General features: G+C 36.8%; 1 protein-coding gene across 1 annotated transcript; it reads right to left on the bottom strand.

Moving 5' to 3' along the window:
* Positions 1-3,717: 3,717 nt before the first annotated feature.
* LOC113503764 (inhibin beta chain) lies at positions 3,718-6,379 on the bottom strand. The gene is made up of 2 exons (XM_026885848.1): positions 5,021-6,379; positions 3,718-4,890 (listed from the first exon to the last, which is right to left on the bottom strand). The coding sequence occupies exons 1-2, from the start codon at positions 5,037-5,039 to the stop codon at positions 4,166-4,168; spliced, it is 744 nt and encodes a 247-aa protein (XP_026741649.1). The 5' UTR covers positions 5,040-6,379; the 3' UTR covers positions 3,718-4,165.
* Between the last annotated feature and the right edge of the window lie 10,358 nt (positions 6,380-16,737).

Here is a 16,737-nt window from a genome sequence, read left to right as displayed (position 1 = left end):
TGGCGGGCGCCTACATTGAGATAAATACACGAGCGCAAGTAGCTGGCTGGAAAAATAAAACATTTTCTTTATCCTCCCTTTTCTTGGAATTAAAACCGTTTTCTACTGGAACTACTTACATGATATTGAATCGATTATTACTTGTTTTATTATTTATTATTATTTGGTCAAGGCATAGTAAATAAAAGACAAAGCTAATTGTTTTATCTCTTTATATAATCTTGTTCAAATACATTAAATTACTGTTTTGGAGGTAATGTATTAAAAGATAAGACACCTGAGAGTTCTATCAGTTTCGCTCATATCTTTGTTTTATTTATATCATTATCTTATCAAGTATAAGTCATTTCCTAATAGGCTGATTTCTGATTACTTAGATCAACGTTTTTAATTTACGCAGTAACTGAATAGTTCTGTTATAACATAGGTTTTTCTTTACAGCTCCAATAATCCATCTCAATTTTCTTCTACTGAATCTGACAGCGATCATTTATGTCAGAAACATCTAAAACTTCATATAAAACACTAAAATAAAAATAAAAACTTAACGATGTCGGTAGTTAGAAAGAAGAAATCGAAAAGAAAATTTCTATTCTATACAAATAATTTAAAAAATAAAAGATAAGCTCCTGGCATTCTCGACTTTTTTACAATGCAACATTTTATCATCGATCTATTTTTTTTTTCGAGGCAATGATTTGATAACATTCAGCCAGCTACTTACCACTCGCGGCTAGTGTAGGCGGCGCCGCGACGTCTGCACCGGCCATCGATCGCACGCACTCGCATCGCCCGAATCGCTCGCTCCAGACGCTAGGGCTGCCTGCTTACTACGGTGCATTTATTACATCTTCACACCGCTGCAGGGCTGTGCGTTGCAGGGTATGAGATCGCTAAGTTTTACAAGATTTGTTTGCGTGTAAGAGTAGGAAAGAAGTAGATTCATATAGTCAAAATGAACTCTTTCGCACCTTCTCTGCTTAGATACTTAGCAAAACTCTTTTTATAATTCTTAGCCAACCTCTTACCTGGTGAAAAATATAATATTTTTTTAACCTACATACATACATAATATATAAATAATATGTGCATCAAAAATCTGTTTTGTAAAGAAACTTGCAGCTTAGTGTAATCGAAGTAAAGTGTCGAAGCAAGGAATATTAATCTTGAAATTTCACTTGCTAAAATGTTGATGTTTGTTTTCTAATAGAGTGTCAGCCCTAAGTGGGCTAGTGTTGCGACACGCCGGCGCCCGGCATTGTGCGGCCCGTCGTCTGCCGGGATCCGACCGCGCATCACACCGGCGACGCACCACACTTGCCTGAATTACCCGCCTTTATCTAACCACTAGCGCGCCATGAATACGAGTACAGTGTGAAACACTTGCTATTCCAATTATTCGCACACTCAAATGTTGATTATGTTGACTTATATGAAAATGAAAGCTAGATCTAGCTTTCAACTTTTAAAAAAATTGTTTACCAATATTATAATTTATATTGAATTGCATTTTTTTAAATATCAGTAATTAAGAGATCTTTCAAAGACAAGAAACATTTTTTGTCCGATCGCGACGGTAATTTATAATTTTCCGGCAGAGATTCTGATGGCGAGGCTCATTATTACTCTTAAAATGTACTAAATCTAGCCTTTTCCCGCCTCGAGTCGGTGTCCAGCCTCACCGATAACACCTTTGAAACACATAAACCACAATATCCTTTTTCTAAAGCTTTAGACCAGCGGCCGCGAGGGTCTCACAAACTGACAAACAGTTGTCTTACGCTGGGATCGAACCCGTGGCATGTCGGCCACAGTGGATTTAAAGAGGTGACCTCAACTACTCGGCTATCCATTTGTTTTGGTAATAGCTTTCTATGACGGTGATCGTTGTTGTACAACAAAGTTTGAACCCAAATGAAAGCAGCAACACACCAAAATATACAGTAACAACAAAAATCTTAACCTACCATTTATTAGGCAGTCTTACGTACTCGTATTCCCAAGCCAAATGTAGGTTTATTTTGATACAGAATACCCCAATATTTTTTCTATTGTCTGATGAATAGCAGCTAAAAACAAACTGCGGTGAACCATAAATAAAAACTTATTTGTTCGTCCTTCGACCCACAACCGCCAGACTTCACTCATAACAAAGCTTGCAAAAAAATAGGCCATTTTTACATATATTACATACTCAATGCTGAACAAATTACCCTAAATATATGGTAGAAATAATACAGTTCGACGCCCACAAGAATTAGGAATGATTAAAAAAGTAATGGCTTCAGTGGCCAGTGGATACATAAACATGGAATAATATAACTCAGAGAGAATCTATGTTGACGTATGCATAAACTCTTCTTAATATTTTTTTATGTAGAATTTCACGTCTCCTATCTTTTCTTTAAACTTTAAACTCTAAACTCGTGGTTTGAAATTCTTCACACCGTTCTTCTGTATTTGTCTCCAACTGGTTCTATTCGCTTTCTTTTCAGTGCAGGTAGGTAGTCCTTATAAAAATAAAGATTAAAAAAACACAAGCGAAAGAAAATACATATTCAGAGAAGTTTTTCTACGGCTAATGGATTATTAGATTATAAAAATAGTTTTAATATACGACCTCTTTTCGGTATAAACAAATATTTGCTTTGCGTATTTAGATTGGGCTCCTACATTTATACAAACATATGGAAATGTACTGTTTCTATTAACATGTTTTCATTGATCAGCTATATTGGAAAACATGATGTTACATAAAAACTATTAAATAAAATTGTGGAAAAAAGTCATTGTTAAAATACAGCCAAGGAAGCTCAGGGTCAATCATAGATCTGTTAAAACTATATACTCATACTACCTAAATATTATGTAACTTCTAGTATGATTTCAAAAGTTTAATCATAATCTATACTTCTATACTATTATCTATACTAATATATAAAGCTGAAGAGTTTGTTTGTTTGTTTGTTTGAACGCGCTAATCTCAGGAACTACTGGTTCAAATTGAAAAAATATTTTTGTGTTGAATAGACCATTAATCGAGGGAGGCTTTGGGCTATAAACCATCACGCTGCGACTAATAGGAGCGAAGATACAATGAAGGAAAATGTGAAAAAAACAGGGCAGGTATAGATCATAACATATCTTCTACCCACGGGGACGAAGTCGCGGGCAACAGCTAGTTGCAATATAAAAGGGCCTCGTGCTTAGGTGACTTAAAACTCTGATTAAGTTGTGCAGAAAAGGAGGTTGTATACCTTATTCTTCTTTGGCTAAACATGAAAAGAAGAATGACTGCTGTTACTTTATTTAGTCACAATAATTGTGATAGCAATACATCATGTATTTATAAAGCGAGCCCGTGCCCGCTCGACTATTAACAGGTAGTTGCTACGTATTTCCCAAAGGTGAGTTATGTTCACACTTCGTAATCTTATATTTTTCAAGGTGATCTATATGATTAATGGAGATATTACACGTGGTGGTGTGTGGCACGTGTAAAGCCTGCAAGGAATAGTCATTGCGACAAATGCGCTTGACGTTTTAGCTCTACAGTTTTTACTTCATTTATTTGCATCGTGATTATTTTATTTGATTTAACTGAGAGGTATTTCGCACCAAAATGTAAGCTGTTTTAGCTCCCTCCATAGCTCTCTCGATAGGATATTAACGTTTCTGTCAAGGTTGTAAGGATTGATTAAAATAAAAAATGTGGTAATAATTATGAAAAAGTTGATTTATTATAATTATAATTATAATAATTATTATAATACAGTTTACAATAATTACAAGCGATCACCAAACGGGGTGAAAGAAAACGGCGTAGTATTAAATTATTTAGGGTGTCTACAGAGGGCGCGCGAGGCGAGGAGCGCAGGTCGCGCCGCGCGGCCCCGCTCCGCGAGCTGGAGACCAGGTCGGGGCGAGCCCACAGTCCGGGCGCGGGCGCCTCGCCGCACCACCCCCGGTAGACCGAGATTTATTTATTTATTCGATTTAGGATATAGTCTTTCGAACGCGAGGAACAAAATATTACACAAGTCGAGAATATTATTTATAATCGATTCGGATTAAATCGGATTCGAGAGCGGCGGAAGCGGGCCGCGGCGGGTGCGGCGGACAGCGGCGGGCGGCGTCGAGCGGCAGGCTATGTACAGGGGCGCCGCTACGGGCAGTCGCACTCCTCCACCACCATCTCGGGCAGGTCGCGCTTGATGATGTTGGAGTCGGCGCCGAAGTAGATGAGCGACAGCGCGGAGAAGCGCACGGGCGCGCAGCACTCGGCGCGCTCCAGCCGCGCCGCCTCCACCACCTGCGAGTGGTAGTTGAGGAAGGGCGCGCACGCGCCGCGGCAGTAGTTGGCGTAGTAGCCCTCGGGCGCCACGATCCAGTCGTCCCAGCCCAGCGCGCGGAAGCTCACGTAGTACGTCTGGCGGCAGCAGCGGCCGTGCTCGGCGGCGTCGCAGTCCAGCGCGCGGCGGCGGCGAGCGGCGGGCGGCTTGAGGCGCAGGCGCAGCAGCGGGCGCGCCGCCTGGCCGCCGCCCAGGCGCAGGCGCACGCGGCCGCCGCAGCCGCTGCAGTCCAGCAGCAGGCGCAGCGGGCCGCGCGCGCCGCCCGCCGCCCAGCGCCGCGCCGCCGCCGTCACGTCCAGGCGCTGCCAGCCGCGCGCGGGGTCGCGCCGCGCCGCGCCCGCCAGCGCGCTGATGGCGGCCGTCTCGTTGCCGCTCACCGTGAAGGCCCACAGCGTGTAGCGCAGGCGGCGCGCTCGCGGCGACGTCTCGGCGCGCACCAGCAGCTCGGCCGACGCCACCGCCAGGCCCTCGCCCTGCTCCGACTCCGCCTCGGCGCCCAGCCGGAACTCGATCAGTCGCTGACCGTTCAGTGTCTCACCTGTACAGGTCAACAGAAGTTACGCTTAGACGCGAATTCTACGTGTGCCAGAGATGTACCTAATACATTTGTATGTATTTCTTGAAATGCGTAATCTCTGGCACAAAATATTTTTGCCTACTCTCCCTACCTAAATCGAAATGGCCCATCTTTAGTGTAGTGTCCGTGACTGTGGGTAGGACAGAGGAGAGGCGCGGAGTGCGCGCGGTGGTCGCCCTGGCTGGAGCTGCACTTGCTCGGCCGTCGCGGCCCCGGGAGGGATCCGCGGCAGCCGGGGTCGCGCTAGCCGCCCGCACATCCACATTGCACAAAAAAATATGGATAAGGAAGCCTATCGATTTGCAATGTTAAGCAAACAGTCGCGAACACCGACACTCCTACACTCGTAATAAATAAATTTGTATAAACTACTCCATCGTCCATCGGTGGTTGGAGACTGGTCGCCTGACAACGTTCTTGTTCACCTCATGTTGGAGAGTAGAGCCTGCGGACAAGGGAAACATGGTTATTATCATAAAACTGAACTCGTCCTTATGTACTCAGCACGTACAAAAGGACCAGGACTCGGCAACACCTGACAAATCATCCGACTGACTGATTACGATCAAAGGGAGCATAGGAAGCCTCGTATCGCGTCCAGCAGAAGTATATGAATGAAACAAACTCGTACACAAAGTGCCTACTAAACGAAATTAAACGAAATAATTATATGCGATGGCTTCGCGCCAAATCTTTAAGTACTACATAATAAGGTCGCGCGAATAAATTAACGTGGACTAACGAGACAAGCGTAGCTACTCGTACATCGTTTATTTCAATACTATTTTTGGTTAAACTCCTTCAATGAAAAGTAACTGTGCGTAGGTAGAGGTCAAGCAGGCAATTGTTTTGTGGTTCACGGATTATTGAAATCGTTGGCCGAAGTAATAAAAACAATATTTGAGCACATATTCACGTAAGTACCTAATATATTGATTCAGGTAATAATAGATAAGGAAGTTTAGAAGTGCCAAGGTCAGTTCGTCAAGAGAATTGTCTGTGTATTGTAGCGAGAATTTATTGGAAAATTTAAATTGTTTCAATTTGTACTTGCTTGCACTATCAGTGTCCTACGCATCAATTGTTTGTTGTTAGTACAACTTATGTGCCATCTCCTAACCTCAAGTGAGTGAAAGAAGACTCAAAACTTAGCCATTTTTTACGCCGAAAGGTCTGAAAGGACCAAGGCTGACTGAAAGTACTCTAGTTATCCAAAATACCGGATGTCTAACCCTTCTTCTAACCGACCAACCAAAAAAAGTCTGAAATAAAGATAAGTTCTGTTCTGTTCGTGATAGCATGTCTCTCATACACTACCTATATTCTCGCCGTTGTAGGGGGACATCTGATTGGTATGCGGTGGCTTTTAAGACATACCATAATATCCTCGTAAGTAAGCACTAACCAATGAATAATTCAACTTTCAATTTTAACTTTGCATTTAAGTAGGGGTGTGTGATTTAATCCACGTGTTTTATTTAATGAGTTAATAATTTGTTTAATGAGTTTTAAGTTCAGGTTTTAAAATAACATGTGCTTAGAATCTGAAGGTTTAGTCAGCAACCTAAATAGTTACAAAATCAAAATAATTTGTTCAAAATATAGATCAAAATAAATAAATCGAGCTATTTAAAGCGTAAGTTTGTTCAAAACGTGAGCGGTACAGCTATGTTTGAAATACTGCTATATTCTCGTTCTCTCAAATCCAATCCAGACCAGTATTAAAGTCTGCCTTTTGGTCATCTTACTAAGTTTCTGCATAACATCATACTATTTTATTGATAAACTTTTGAAGTGCACTATTTCATTAATCTAACAATTATTGTGGCTAACTTTATCAAAAATAATAGTAATAGTAGTAGTCAATTCAGATTTGAGGGCAGTGGGACCTTAAAGGAACTACATTATAAGCTGAACTCCATTCTACAAGGAACATTATAACTAGGCCTATGAATATTAAATAGCGCTACAAAAAACGACCATTTCATTTTCGACATCGTCGTAAACTGGCAATAAAATAGGCAATCAAGTGGTAGCAGTATAAATTAGCCATAGTTAGTTATGTGGGTTGAAATATTGACTGCAGCCCACTTGGCGTGCAGTGTTATGCAACGGCTTATCGATTCACATGAATTTCTAGATAAGTGAATTATTTAGTGTGTGGGGACGACGGACACGTAGCCGTTCTTTTGAAGCCGCTTGAGTCATTTGTTTGGTTTGCGTGTCGTTGAAGGTTTTTTTCTGTTGGCTAGATTTTTTTTTTTTCGAAAACGGTATAAGTATGGGATGTGTTGATGCTGATATGGATTTCTAGAAAGTCCGTCAATAAAAATATCGAACAATCCATAACTAGTTATGCGTATATAGGCAATGTTCCAAACAAAAAGAAGACAATCGACGAAAAATTCTGATGAATGTTACACGGAATCCAAAATGATGATAATATTTCCGAACTCCGACTATACCAATAACAACCTTACTTACTCTATCACACACGAAACACGAAAAACAAAAAACGCCAAAAAAGAATATTCCCATGAAAACAAGAAATGACCACATTACTACGAACATAAAAACTTCAATTCACCTGCCATTGTAGCGGAAGAAAAACTCCGTACATAAAATGTTACGATAAAGAACTAACAACAATAAAAATATAAGCCAGTACGCAGTACGTACCTACGTAGGACTATGTGACGTAATAATGGTGATTTTAACCAAACTTTAGGCACTAACCCCATGGCGAACGACTGACCTGACCCGGTTGTGTTTTGTAATAAGAGAGGTCTACATTAGCCGTTCCAACGCTTAGTAACCGGGGCTATAGGGCTCACGTAATTGAATGTATTTTTGGTACCAAGTTTTATGCGAGTTTTTGTTCATAGTCATATTTCGACTTTGGGAAGGACTGCTACGGTTATGATCAACGAGGTAAGCTGGAGGTTCCGAGTGATGTTTGTTTGTTTGTGTGATCCATGAATGCCTGTCCTGAGTCTGGGTGTATTTGTGCATGTGATTTGTATGTTTGTAAACCCGACACAAGAATTATATTCCTTAATGCAGAAGTCGTTTTCTTTAAAAAAAATTCTTTAAACAATGTTTCCCTTTTTTACCTAGAACTCTTGTCAATTTCTTACAATTGTGACTTTTTAAACGCAGTCAAGATAACAGGTAATTTAATTTGAAAATAACTAATATATAAAGCAGAAAAAAAACATTAAACCGAGATATGGAGAACGAAATTTACTTATTATTTCTATTTACATTAGTATACTTGATGAGACTCGATTTTATATTGATATGTTGAGAGATTGAAAAGGCAATCCCACTGCCGGAAAAGGTTGACAGGAGACAAGTTTATTGAACCTTCAACAATTAAGCAGGTTCAGATGATTTTGTGATTTTTATATTTTATCCTTATTGTGTTTAAGGATAAAAATATGTAGGCCAAATATATTTCCGGGTTAAAATAACGATGAAAAAATTTCAAGCTAAATATAGATTCCGTTACAGGAAGATTTGAGTCAATGAATAGTAATGATCGTGTCTATTTCCAAAATTGGCATGACGAAGTAATATCAACGCAAGTCAAATATACTACAAATAGAATTACTTAGTTTCCGATTTTTCTATCTTAATATATATAAATCTCGTGTCACAATGTTTGTCCTCAATGGACTCCTAAACCACTTAACCGATTATAATGAAATTCGCACACCATGTGCATTTCGATCCAACTTGAGAGATAGGATAGTTTAAATCTCAAGTTATAGTCGCAATTTCTTCTAACCACGCGGACGAAGTCGCGGGCAACAGCTAGTATGTCTATAATATTGGAGACACTATATTTCTTGAGCTTATATCTATTGCGTAACTGTTGTTTCTAGAGGTTTGGTTATAATAATTAAATTTTATTTATCTAACATTAATTATGACAAACAAGTAACTACTCATTTTAATAAAAGCGATATGAGAACTATTACTAAGCTAGGAAGATAGTCAAGTGGTAGGTATAAGTCACTACGCCAAACCCACTGTGAGCGACGTGTCGCAAGTTCGATCCCTGTAGGATAGCATTTTTGTGATCCACAAATGCTTTTTTTCTAAGTCTGGGTGTCTTAGTGATTAAATTCCTTAGTGCATGAGTCTTTTTTTTTTTCAAGATAACAAGCGAATACCTGATTCCTACAACTAGCTCTCAAAGTTAGACTTTTGCAATTTTAGAAGATAGACGTCTTAGTAGGTTATGTAACTCTTTTCCAAAACAGCAATAGTATTTCTTGAAACTATTACCTAGCATGAATCCTGCCCCCAAATATCTGGAGATAATAAATCAACAGAAGCAAACGCACTTATTACCACTACACGTAATACCGATTAACAATTGCAAAAAACCTACGTAATGAACAGAACATTGGTGAATGGCGTTCAGCGATGTTAAATATTCCACCATTCTTTAAATAGTTTTGAATCATGGACTAGCAAGTAACTAACATAATCGATCTTACGATGTGTTGGCAAAATTGCTTGTTAAGGGGAGTGTTAATTTTTAGGAAATTAGAAGAATGTTTTTTTTAAGTTTTTAGGTGCTTCACAATTTTAAGATATTATGCTAACTCCTGTTGCTAAGCTGATATTTCTCTTACGATTTTATTGACGAATAAGGCTAGTGACCTGTCCCTTATCAATCTAAATGCAATATGGAAACCTGATGTGAAATTAAAGCTTTTATTCTGAAAGTAACATCTCTTTTACATATTTTTTTAGAGAACGCTCGAATTGATATTTCTTATCTGACTACCTTAAGAAGAAATATTGAAACGGTTCGCGGGCCTTATAGACTAATGCACTAATACAGGGTAGTTCCTGGACTGGCCATTTGTACATTTTTCCCTAGGTGTTGTATAAGTGCGTCCACTTAAATCAATAATATTTCGCACGCCATTTACATACTAGGCCAGCTTTTGTGCCGATGAAAACCTGAATGCTAATGTACAACATACTTAACCTTATTAAGTTTGCGAGAGATTAACCGCGACTTTATTTATTGCTATTTTATTTAAATCTCTTGATTTATACACTGGCATGTGAAAATCTAAATAGTTAGGTATATGTTTGAAATTGTCTTGGAGTCTATGTTGCTGTATGGATACTGGTATTAGAAGTTATTTGAGAGTTTCTTAGGCGTTTACTTCTGTATAATTTTTTAAGGCCTTCGTCAATGCAAAGAGAATATAATAAAGATAAATACTGAACGAAGCTTTGAGATGAGTTCATAGTTTTTTTTACATTTTTCTAGCTATTTTGTATGAGTGGGAAAGATAACGCGATAAAAAAATCATGAATATCGGTTTAGCAGTTAGCTCGTAAGTGATAACGACAGAGTTACTTTCATATGAATAATACTATGTCGGTCTGTTATTTTTAATTATGAACTTCATATTTTGTTGTAAAGTGCAAAAACTCTATGTTATTAAAAAAATAGAGCCTATAATTTATCATACGTATCATATCAAATCGATATCAGCCATTATCATCTAAATATACCTTCTGACTTAAAAAAAAACATGACATCAAATCGATGGCAGGTAATTAAGGTCATTATAAAATGACTAGTGCTGCCTACTGACTTTACTTGTACCAAGAAAAATAAAAATATATAAAACCCACGACTGATCTCCCGAAAATAGAAAATGAAAACATAAATTATGCAGAAAGGGTGTCAATTTTTGAAGGTTTTCTTGCGTTGACATTTCCTATAGACAAATATAACTGCGAAACAAAATATTGGAACAATTGACAAAATTACTTCAGATACACTTTTATTAACCAAAAATATATATTTTCTGATTGATTTTATGAATCCACTTCCTTGGTGGATTTAGTATCAAGGTTTGCATCGCAATGCCATATACCGACACAATAACGCGGATGACGTGGCTCGGCGGTTCAGGTTTAGTCAGTGAGAGTGTGACACTAATTATTTCCTCCCCCTAGGAAGTGGATGTCCATGAGAATTCACCCCCCCCCCTTTATCAAAAAGCCTTGTGACTTTTTCTTACCGCCTAAATCTGAACCTCCGGGGCCGTGCACTGTTTCCCGCATTTGTTCGGTGCGTGCAAGGTGGAACAATTTATCAGGCACCAAAAGAAATAGATACCTACAGCCAATGAAACTTGTCGTGGGACATGAGAGAACCGAGAGAACCGGTGATAGTTTCAGCAAATTGAAATAATTCTAATTATTAGAGGAACTTCAAGTAAAGAAACCCGGTCTCTTATCCCTATTACTGAGGCGCCGCTATCTGTCAGTCTGTCACCAGGTTGCATCTCATAAAAAGTGACAGCTAAATAGTGAAATTATGCATTACTGTTGCCCTTAGAACAACTAATAGTAGAAATTATTAGCAATAAGGATCGAGGTAAGCGACGGCAGTTACGGCTGTAAACCGACGATACGACAAATAATCCTTATTGGACCCTCAAATAGACACAACCGATTTGTTATTTTCTGCCTATTTCTACGGACCCTCTAGTCTCGCGAGTCCCAACTCACTTAATTGTTTTTTATTAAAAGATATTATAAAACTCCGCTCTATGAAATGATAATGTTACATAATTATTAGTTTAGTGTTAAAATTTGTTTATTGGATATATCTATTAATATGCACTATTAATATTTTAAAGTATGTTTGACCCGTCGGCCGTGGCTTTACCAATATAATTCATTGTTCAATCGCTTTAATATTTGATGCGATGTTTTAACAATCTATGATAGTGGTTTATTTTGTACTGATTGCTGTGATTTAAATTATTTGTACAACAAATAAACGTGTCGGAATTTATTTGTTCATTAACTTCAAAAAATCTAGGCAATTTCGAAATGGTAGATTTGGGAATTAAACAAGTGTTCCTTTACGTAAGAACGTTTTTTTCGCCCTGCAAATATACATAATTTGATGAAATTACAGAGAATTAAACTTAAGCTTGACGTCACGATTGTGTATAAATTTTACGAAATCGTAACGTCATATTTCATATTTGCCAATTTATGTTCTTCAGAAATAGGCAAGAATACTAAATAATTTTTTACTTTTTACACTGAGTCATCATCCTAATTAGACCTATCTATATTTCTTTGTGCCATGAAATATGTAGCACAAGTCTACGAGTGCTACGCGTTACGATGCATATTGTCTTCAACTTGGCCTTCGCTTTCTCTCTCAATATTTAGATTGCGTTGTTTATAACACACTCTCTATATCTGTGGTAGAGATTGTGCTGTTTCAATTACAGTATTTAATTTATCAATCTTGACATTGTACCATAGGCTTTTTTTTCAGCGACTTCATAAAAAAGGAGTTTTTATTCTGTAACTAACTTTTGTACTCACTTTTATTTAGTCCCGCCTTATAAAATGTTTGTCATTGAATAACAGTTCTTACTTTGCGTTCGACAAAAATTTAAAAGGCGATTTTAAAATCTAACTTAGATTAAATATAGTTTATATTCGCGTACCGAGAAGGCTGGTCAAGGCCGCGCTGTTTACTCGTACTAGTAATACTTCGGTCACTAATATATTTTGCCGCATACGGAAATCGAACGTGTCCCCGTATGAAGTCATTACTTAGACTCTAAGTATTCTAAAATCTAGACTTGGACTTATAAAGCTACATTTTGAACAATAAAAAATATTTTACGATATAATGGTATAAACGTTTTTAGTACCTACATGGCTAAAGATTTTATGAAAGTTAATTATAACAAATTAAAATTAGTAATTGCATGATAATTAAATAAATCTTTAATAGAACTGACGACAAATCTTGGCTATGTAATAGAGTTAATTTTTTATTCTGTTGGGTATATTAAACAAGATAAACACTTGTATGATGCTACACAATCAATCATTAGTATAATAAGTGTCGCAGTCCTTCATACGACGTGTACGCGATTTTAATTCGGCATTACCTAAAAGAGAATGTTCCAGACTTAATAATATAGAAAAATATAAGCTCTTTTTAGGACTTATTCTAACCTTAAGATAGTTATCGCATTTTAATTCCCTTTTTGCAGTGATTTGGAGAGAAATACTTATGTCTTCTGTGAAATATGACCATAAAAATATTTAAATCACAAAAGGTTTACAATAAATAAGTCATTATGTACATATTTATTATTGTCACTCAATAACAAACGTGTGAATAATTGAGCTATCGTCAACGAGCTTGAATTATTTATATACGTTTTTTAGGTGAGATTACGGAACTAATGTGTTAAAAACATGAACGAACCAAACGTTCTTGAAGTCATGGGAATCTTTTGCAAAAAATACACTTTTCATTTTTTGGAATTAGTGTTGTAGCCATTAAGGTGGAACCTTTACTTCCAGCTATGGCTTTGTTTCTTTTTTAAAAGTAGGAAAAAATTCCGAAATGGTTTCCAAATTATTTAATCAGAAAATTAAAGCTTGTAACTTGATAGGTTAAAGTAATAAGGCATCGTTTCAAAACCTCCTAACAAATACATGAACTTAACTTGAAAAAACTTGAATAGTGCATAAATTTTAAATCTAAAGCAACTACTAACACGTCAAACTATTTTTAACTCGGTAAATGAAAATCGATTTAAAGTTCCGCGCAAACTCGACGGATACATCGCCATTGCCTACCATAATAAAGCAAAAGCTGATAAAATTAAATTCCCTCACCTTATCAAATGGGAAAGTTTCCTTGGATCGTAATACGTAAAAAGTTTGTGGGAGCAGCGGCGGCGCGACCTCTCCCCACGGCAGGAGACATCGTACTGGCTCGCGTCGGGAATTCCCTGCCTTATATACCCGCTGCGGGTGATTCATTGGGAAAGTCGGGACCCGTCTGGTTTTCTTTGACGGCACACTACCAACCTTCTTGAATGGATTTTAATTTTAGAATTATCCCAGGTCTTTAAAGGCTTGGTATTGAATGGTAGGTTGTTGTACGTTTAATGGAGTTTAAAGTTCTTGTTGTATATGTATTTGTTTTAGCTAAATTTCATAATGTAAAGTAATGAAGAAACGTCATCTTAGAAATATCATATTAACGATATGGTTATAAATAATTAACGAATACATATTTTTTCAAATCTCCTGATTATTATTGTTATATCCTTGGTGTTATTTCATTATCCTACGCAACTACACAAGACTACGACTGTACATTTTGAGGACCTAATCAGCGCGGAGAATGAGTGTACTCACAGTTGCGAATTGATATGGGAGTTAATTATAATTTTGTTGATTGAAATTTGAGTACACCTATAAAATTTTACTAAAAGCTATAAAAGCACTTGAAAATAAACTTTATCAATCAAGCAAATTAACCCTACATATAAAACACTAATTACCAAATTAAACACAACTTCACAGGTACAAACAAAAAATAACCTCACTTTGACATTAAGCCTCAAACAAGCTTTTCTCATTACGTTTATATTACAGTCAAAGTACTCAAATAAAGTGCAAATTACTCGGTGTCCTTTCTCAATGGTACCCGCTGATAAATAAAGGACATTCGGATGCCGTGTCCTAAATGTCACCCTTTTATTTAGTACATTCGTAGATCGTAGCTGACGCGTAGGCGCGTAGCAGTAGACCCGTAGCCGTAGAGTACTGAAATATTGATAATAGCGAAGAAATGTGGGCAAACCTATTTGATTTATGGAAAGAATAATAAGGTTTGTCTTTATATTATGAAGGTTTTTTGTAGTAGGCTAGGTTAGCAGATGTTTTACTGATCCATTTCAACAGTTCAACAAAAAATCATACCTTTGGGTTTATTATTTCATTTTAATGTTTTCTCTACATAATGAGTTTCACAGCTGCAATAATATTACTTTGACAGGTAGACCTTCTGTTCTGCAAGAAAGATTTATCAGGAGACATTTCGATTTTTATAAAACTTGTGATAAAATAAAGGCTCTATCTCCGTATAATAATGCCTAGCATCGCATTACTCATCGGGAGTGCAAATAGATAGTCGCTGTGTGACGATATCTAACGACTGGCGCACCTCGAGTCATAAACCTTACTGCTGTTCTTGATGGCCAATCTTTGAGTTTTCATTTCAATTGCGCAGATGCTTTAGAAAAAGAAAAATGTTTAGAAAATAAAAACGGATAACAAAGTTTGGTCAGATAATTGGAACAAGAGTGAGGAGGAATCTTACTAGTTTTGGGATATTTTAGGTTATACATAGAAATGTAATGGTGCGTGCAATGAAATCTACTCAATTATTTTGAAACAAAACTTTTTCAATGATTGCCAGCTACGAATATTAAATAAGCTTGTGGTATATGTATATACATTGATATGGGATATGCTTACAGTTTAGTTTAGTTAGGTTACCAAGAAGTATCTATTGCGTTGCCTATCAATATATATACATTGTTGTATTGTAAAGAGTATACGACTTACACACTATTTGATCATTCATATAAAGACACTCCAATATTTTTAGTAGCCCAGAATATGTTCACAAGAATTTTCGTTGCTAATTAATTTTTCTGAATCAGAATTCATTCTGAAATTATATTTTATTAACTCTGATAACATTTACTAGTCCTCCTCAAATGTATCTGAAGTACTATGATAATAGCTGGCATAGCAAGACATGTGAAACTATCTGATCTGATAAACATAAAGCAAAGCAAACAAATAATATATGATTTAATGTAACGATACACAATAGAATTGGAAACAATTTAAAAAGCTATATAATATTAATAACAAAAATTAAACCGAACATTAACATAAACAGCAATGATTTAAGCTGGTTGACAATATATATATTTTCGGTCAGGTACTGGCTGGAGTCGTTTAAAAAGGGTTAATATGGTTGTATGGCCTATGAAAAAAAAGAATTCTTTGGTGTCAAACCAGAAAGTGGTTTTTTAACCTTTCAGCCAATGTATCTTTGGTTTTCGGTTAAAGAATTTTAATGTGCCAAGGTTTACATAAAAATTTCATTATTACGATAAACTATATAGGTCTTTGTTTTTGGTGAGATATAATTAATAAGTTTAGTAGTCTAGAAAATACTTTTTAGTTTTTCCATACTCGTAATTGGTTTGAAAATTTGCTAAAGCCTTGTAAATGATCAATCAGGTTTAATACTAATTAAACATTTTATTTTGGTACAGTATTTGAAAGCCCTAAAAACGATAAAAACGATGATTTATTTTAATTAACGAAGGATTTGTGTAGGATGTAAGAGAAGTTGAGCTTCCATATTTCAATAATTGCTCAATCCAAAATAATTTATTTTTCTATCTAATTTCAATTTATTTTTCAGTGGGACTTTAGTCACAATTTATCTAGTTGATGAAAGATTGCCGATTAAAACCATAAAAAGATGTGGAAATCTATACTAATATATAAAGCTGAAGAGTTTGTTTGTTTGTTTGAACGCGCTAATCTCAGGAACTACTAGTCCAAATTGAAAAAATCTTTTTGTGTTGAATAGACCATTCATCGAGGAAGGCTTTAGACTATAAACCATCACGCTGCGACTAATAGGAGCGAAGATACAATGGAAAATGTGAAAAATAGGGCAGGTATAAATCATAACTTATATCTTCTACCCACGGGGACGAAGTCGCGGGCAGCAGCTAGTTATATATAAAGCGTTATTTATAATATGAAGGTATGGCCTTCTGCTAAGTTGTTTCTTGAGTAGGAACTCAGTAAAGAATCGACGCAGTTCTATCATATTTGTGCTTATTTTATCCGTCTTTGCTATTGATGATTAAAATATAATTAATGGATTATTCA

The sequence above is a fragment of the Trichoplusia ni genome, chromosome 20, assembly GCF_003590095.1.
Source record: "Trichoplusia ni isolate ovarian cell line Hi5 chromosome 20, tn1, whole genome shotgun sequence".
In the NCBI taxonomy this organism is placed as follows: domain Eukaryota; kingdom Metazoa; phylum Arthropoda; class Insecta; order Lepidoptera; family Noctuidae; genus Trichoplusia; species Trichoplusia ni.
The sequence above is the reverse complement of the archived record's forward strand: the minus strand, read 5'-3'. Positions and strand labels throughout refer to the sequence as shown.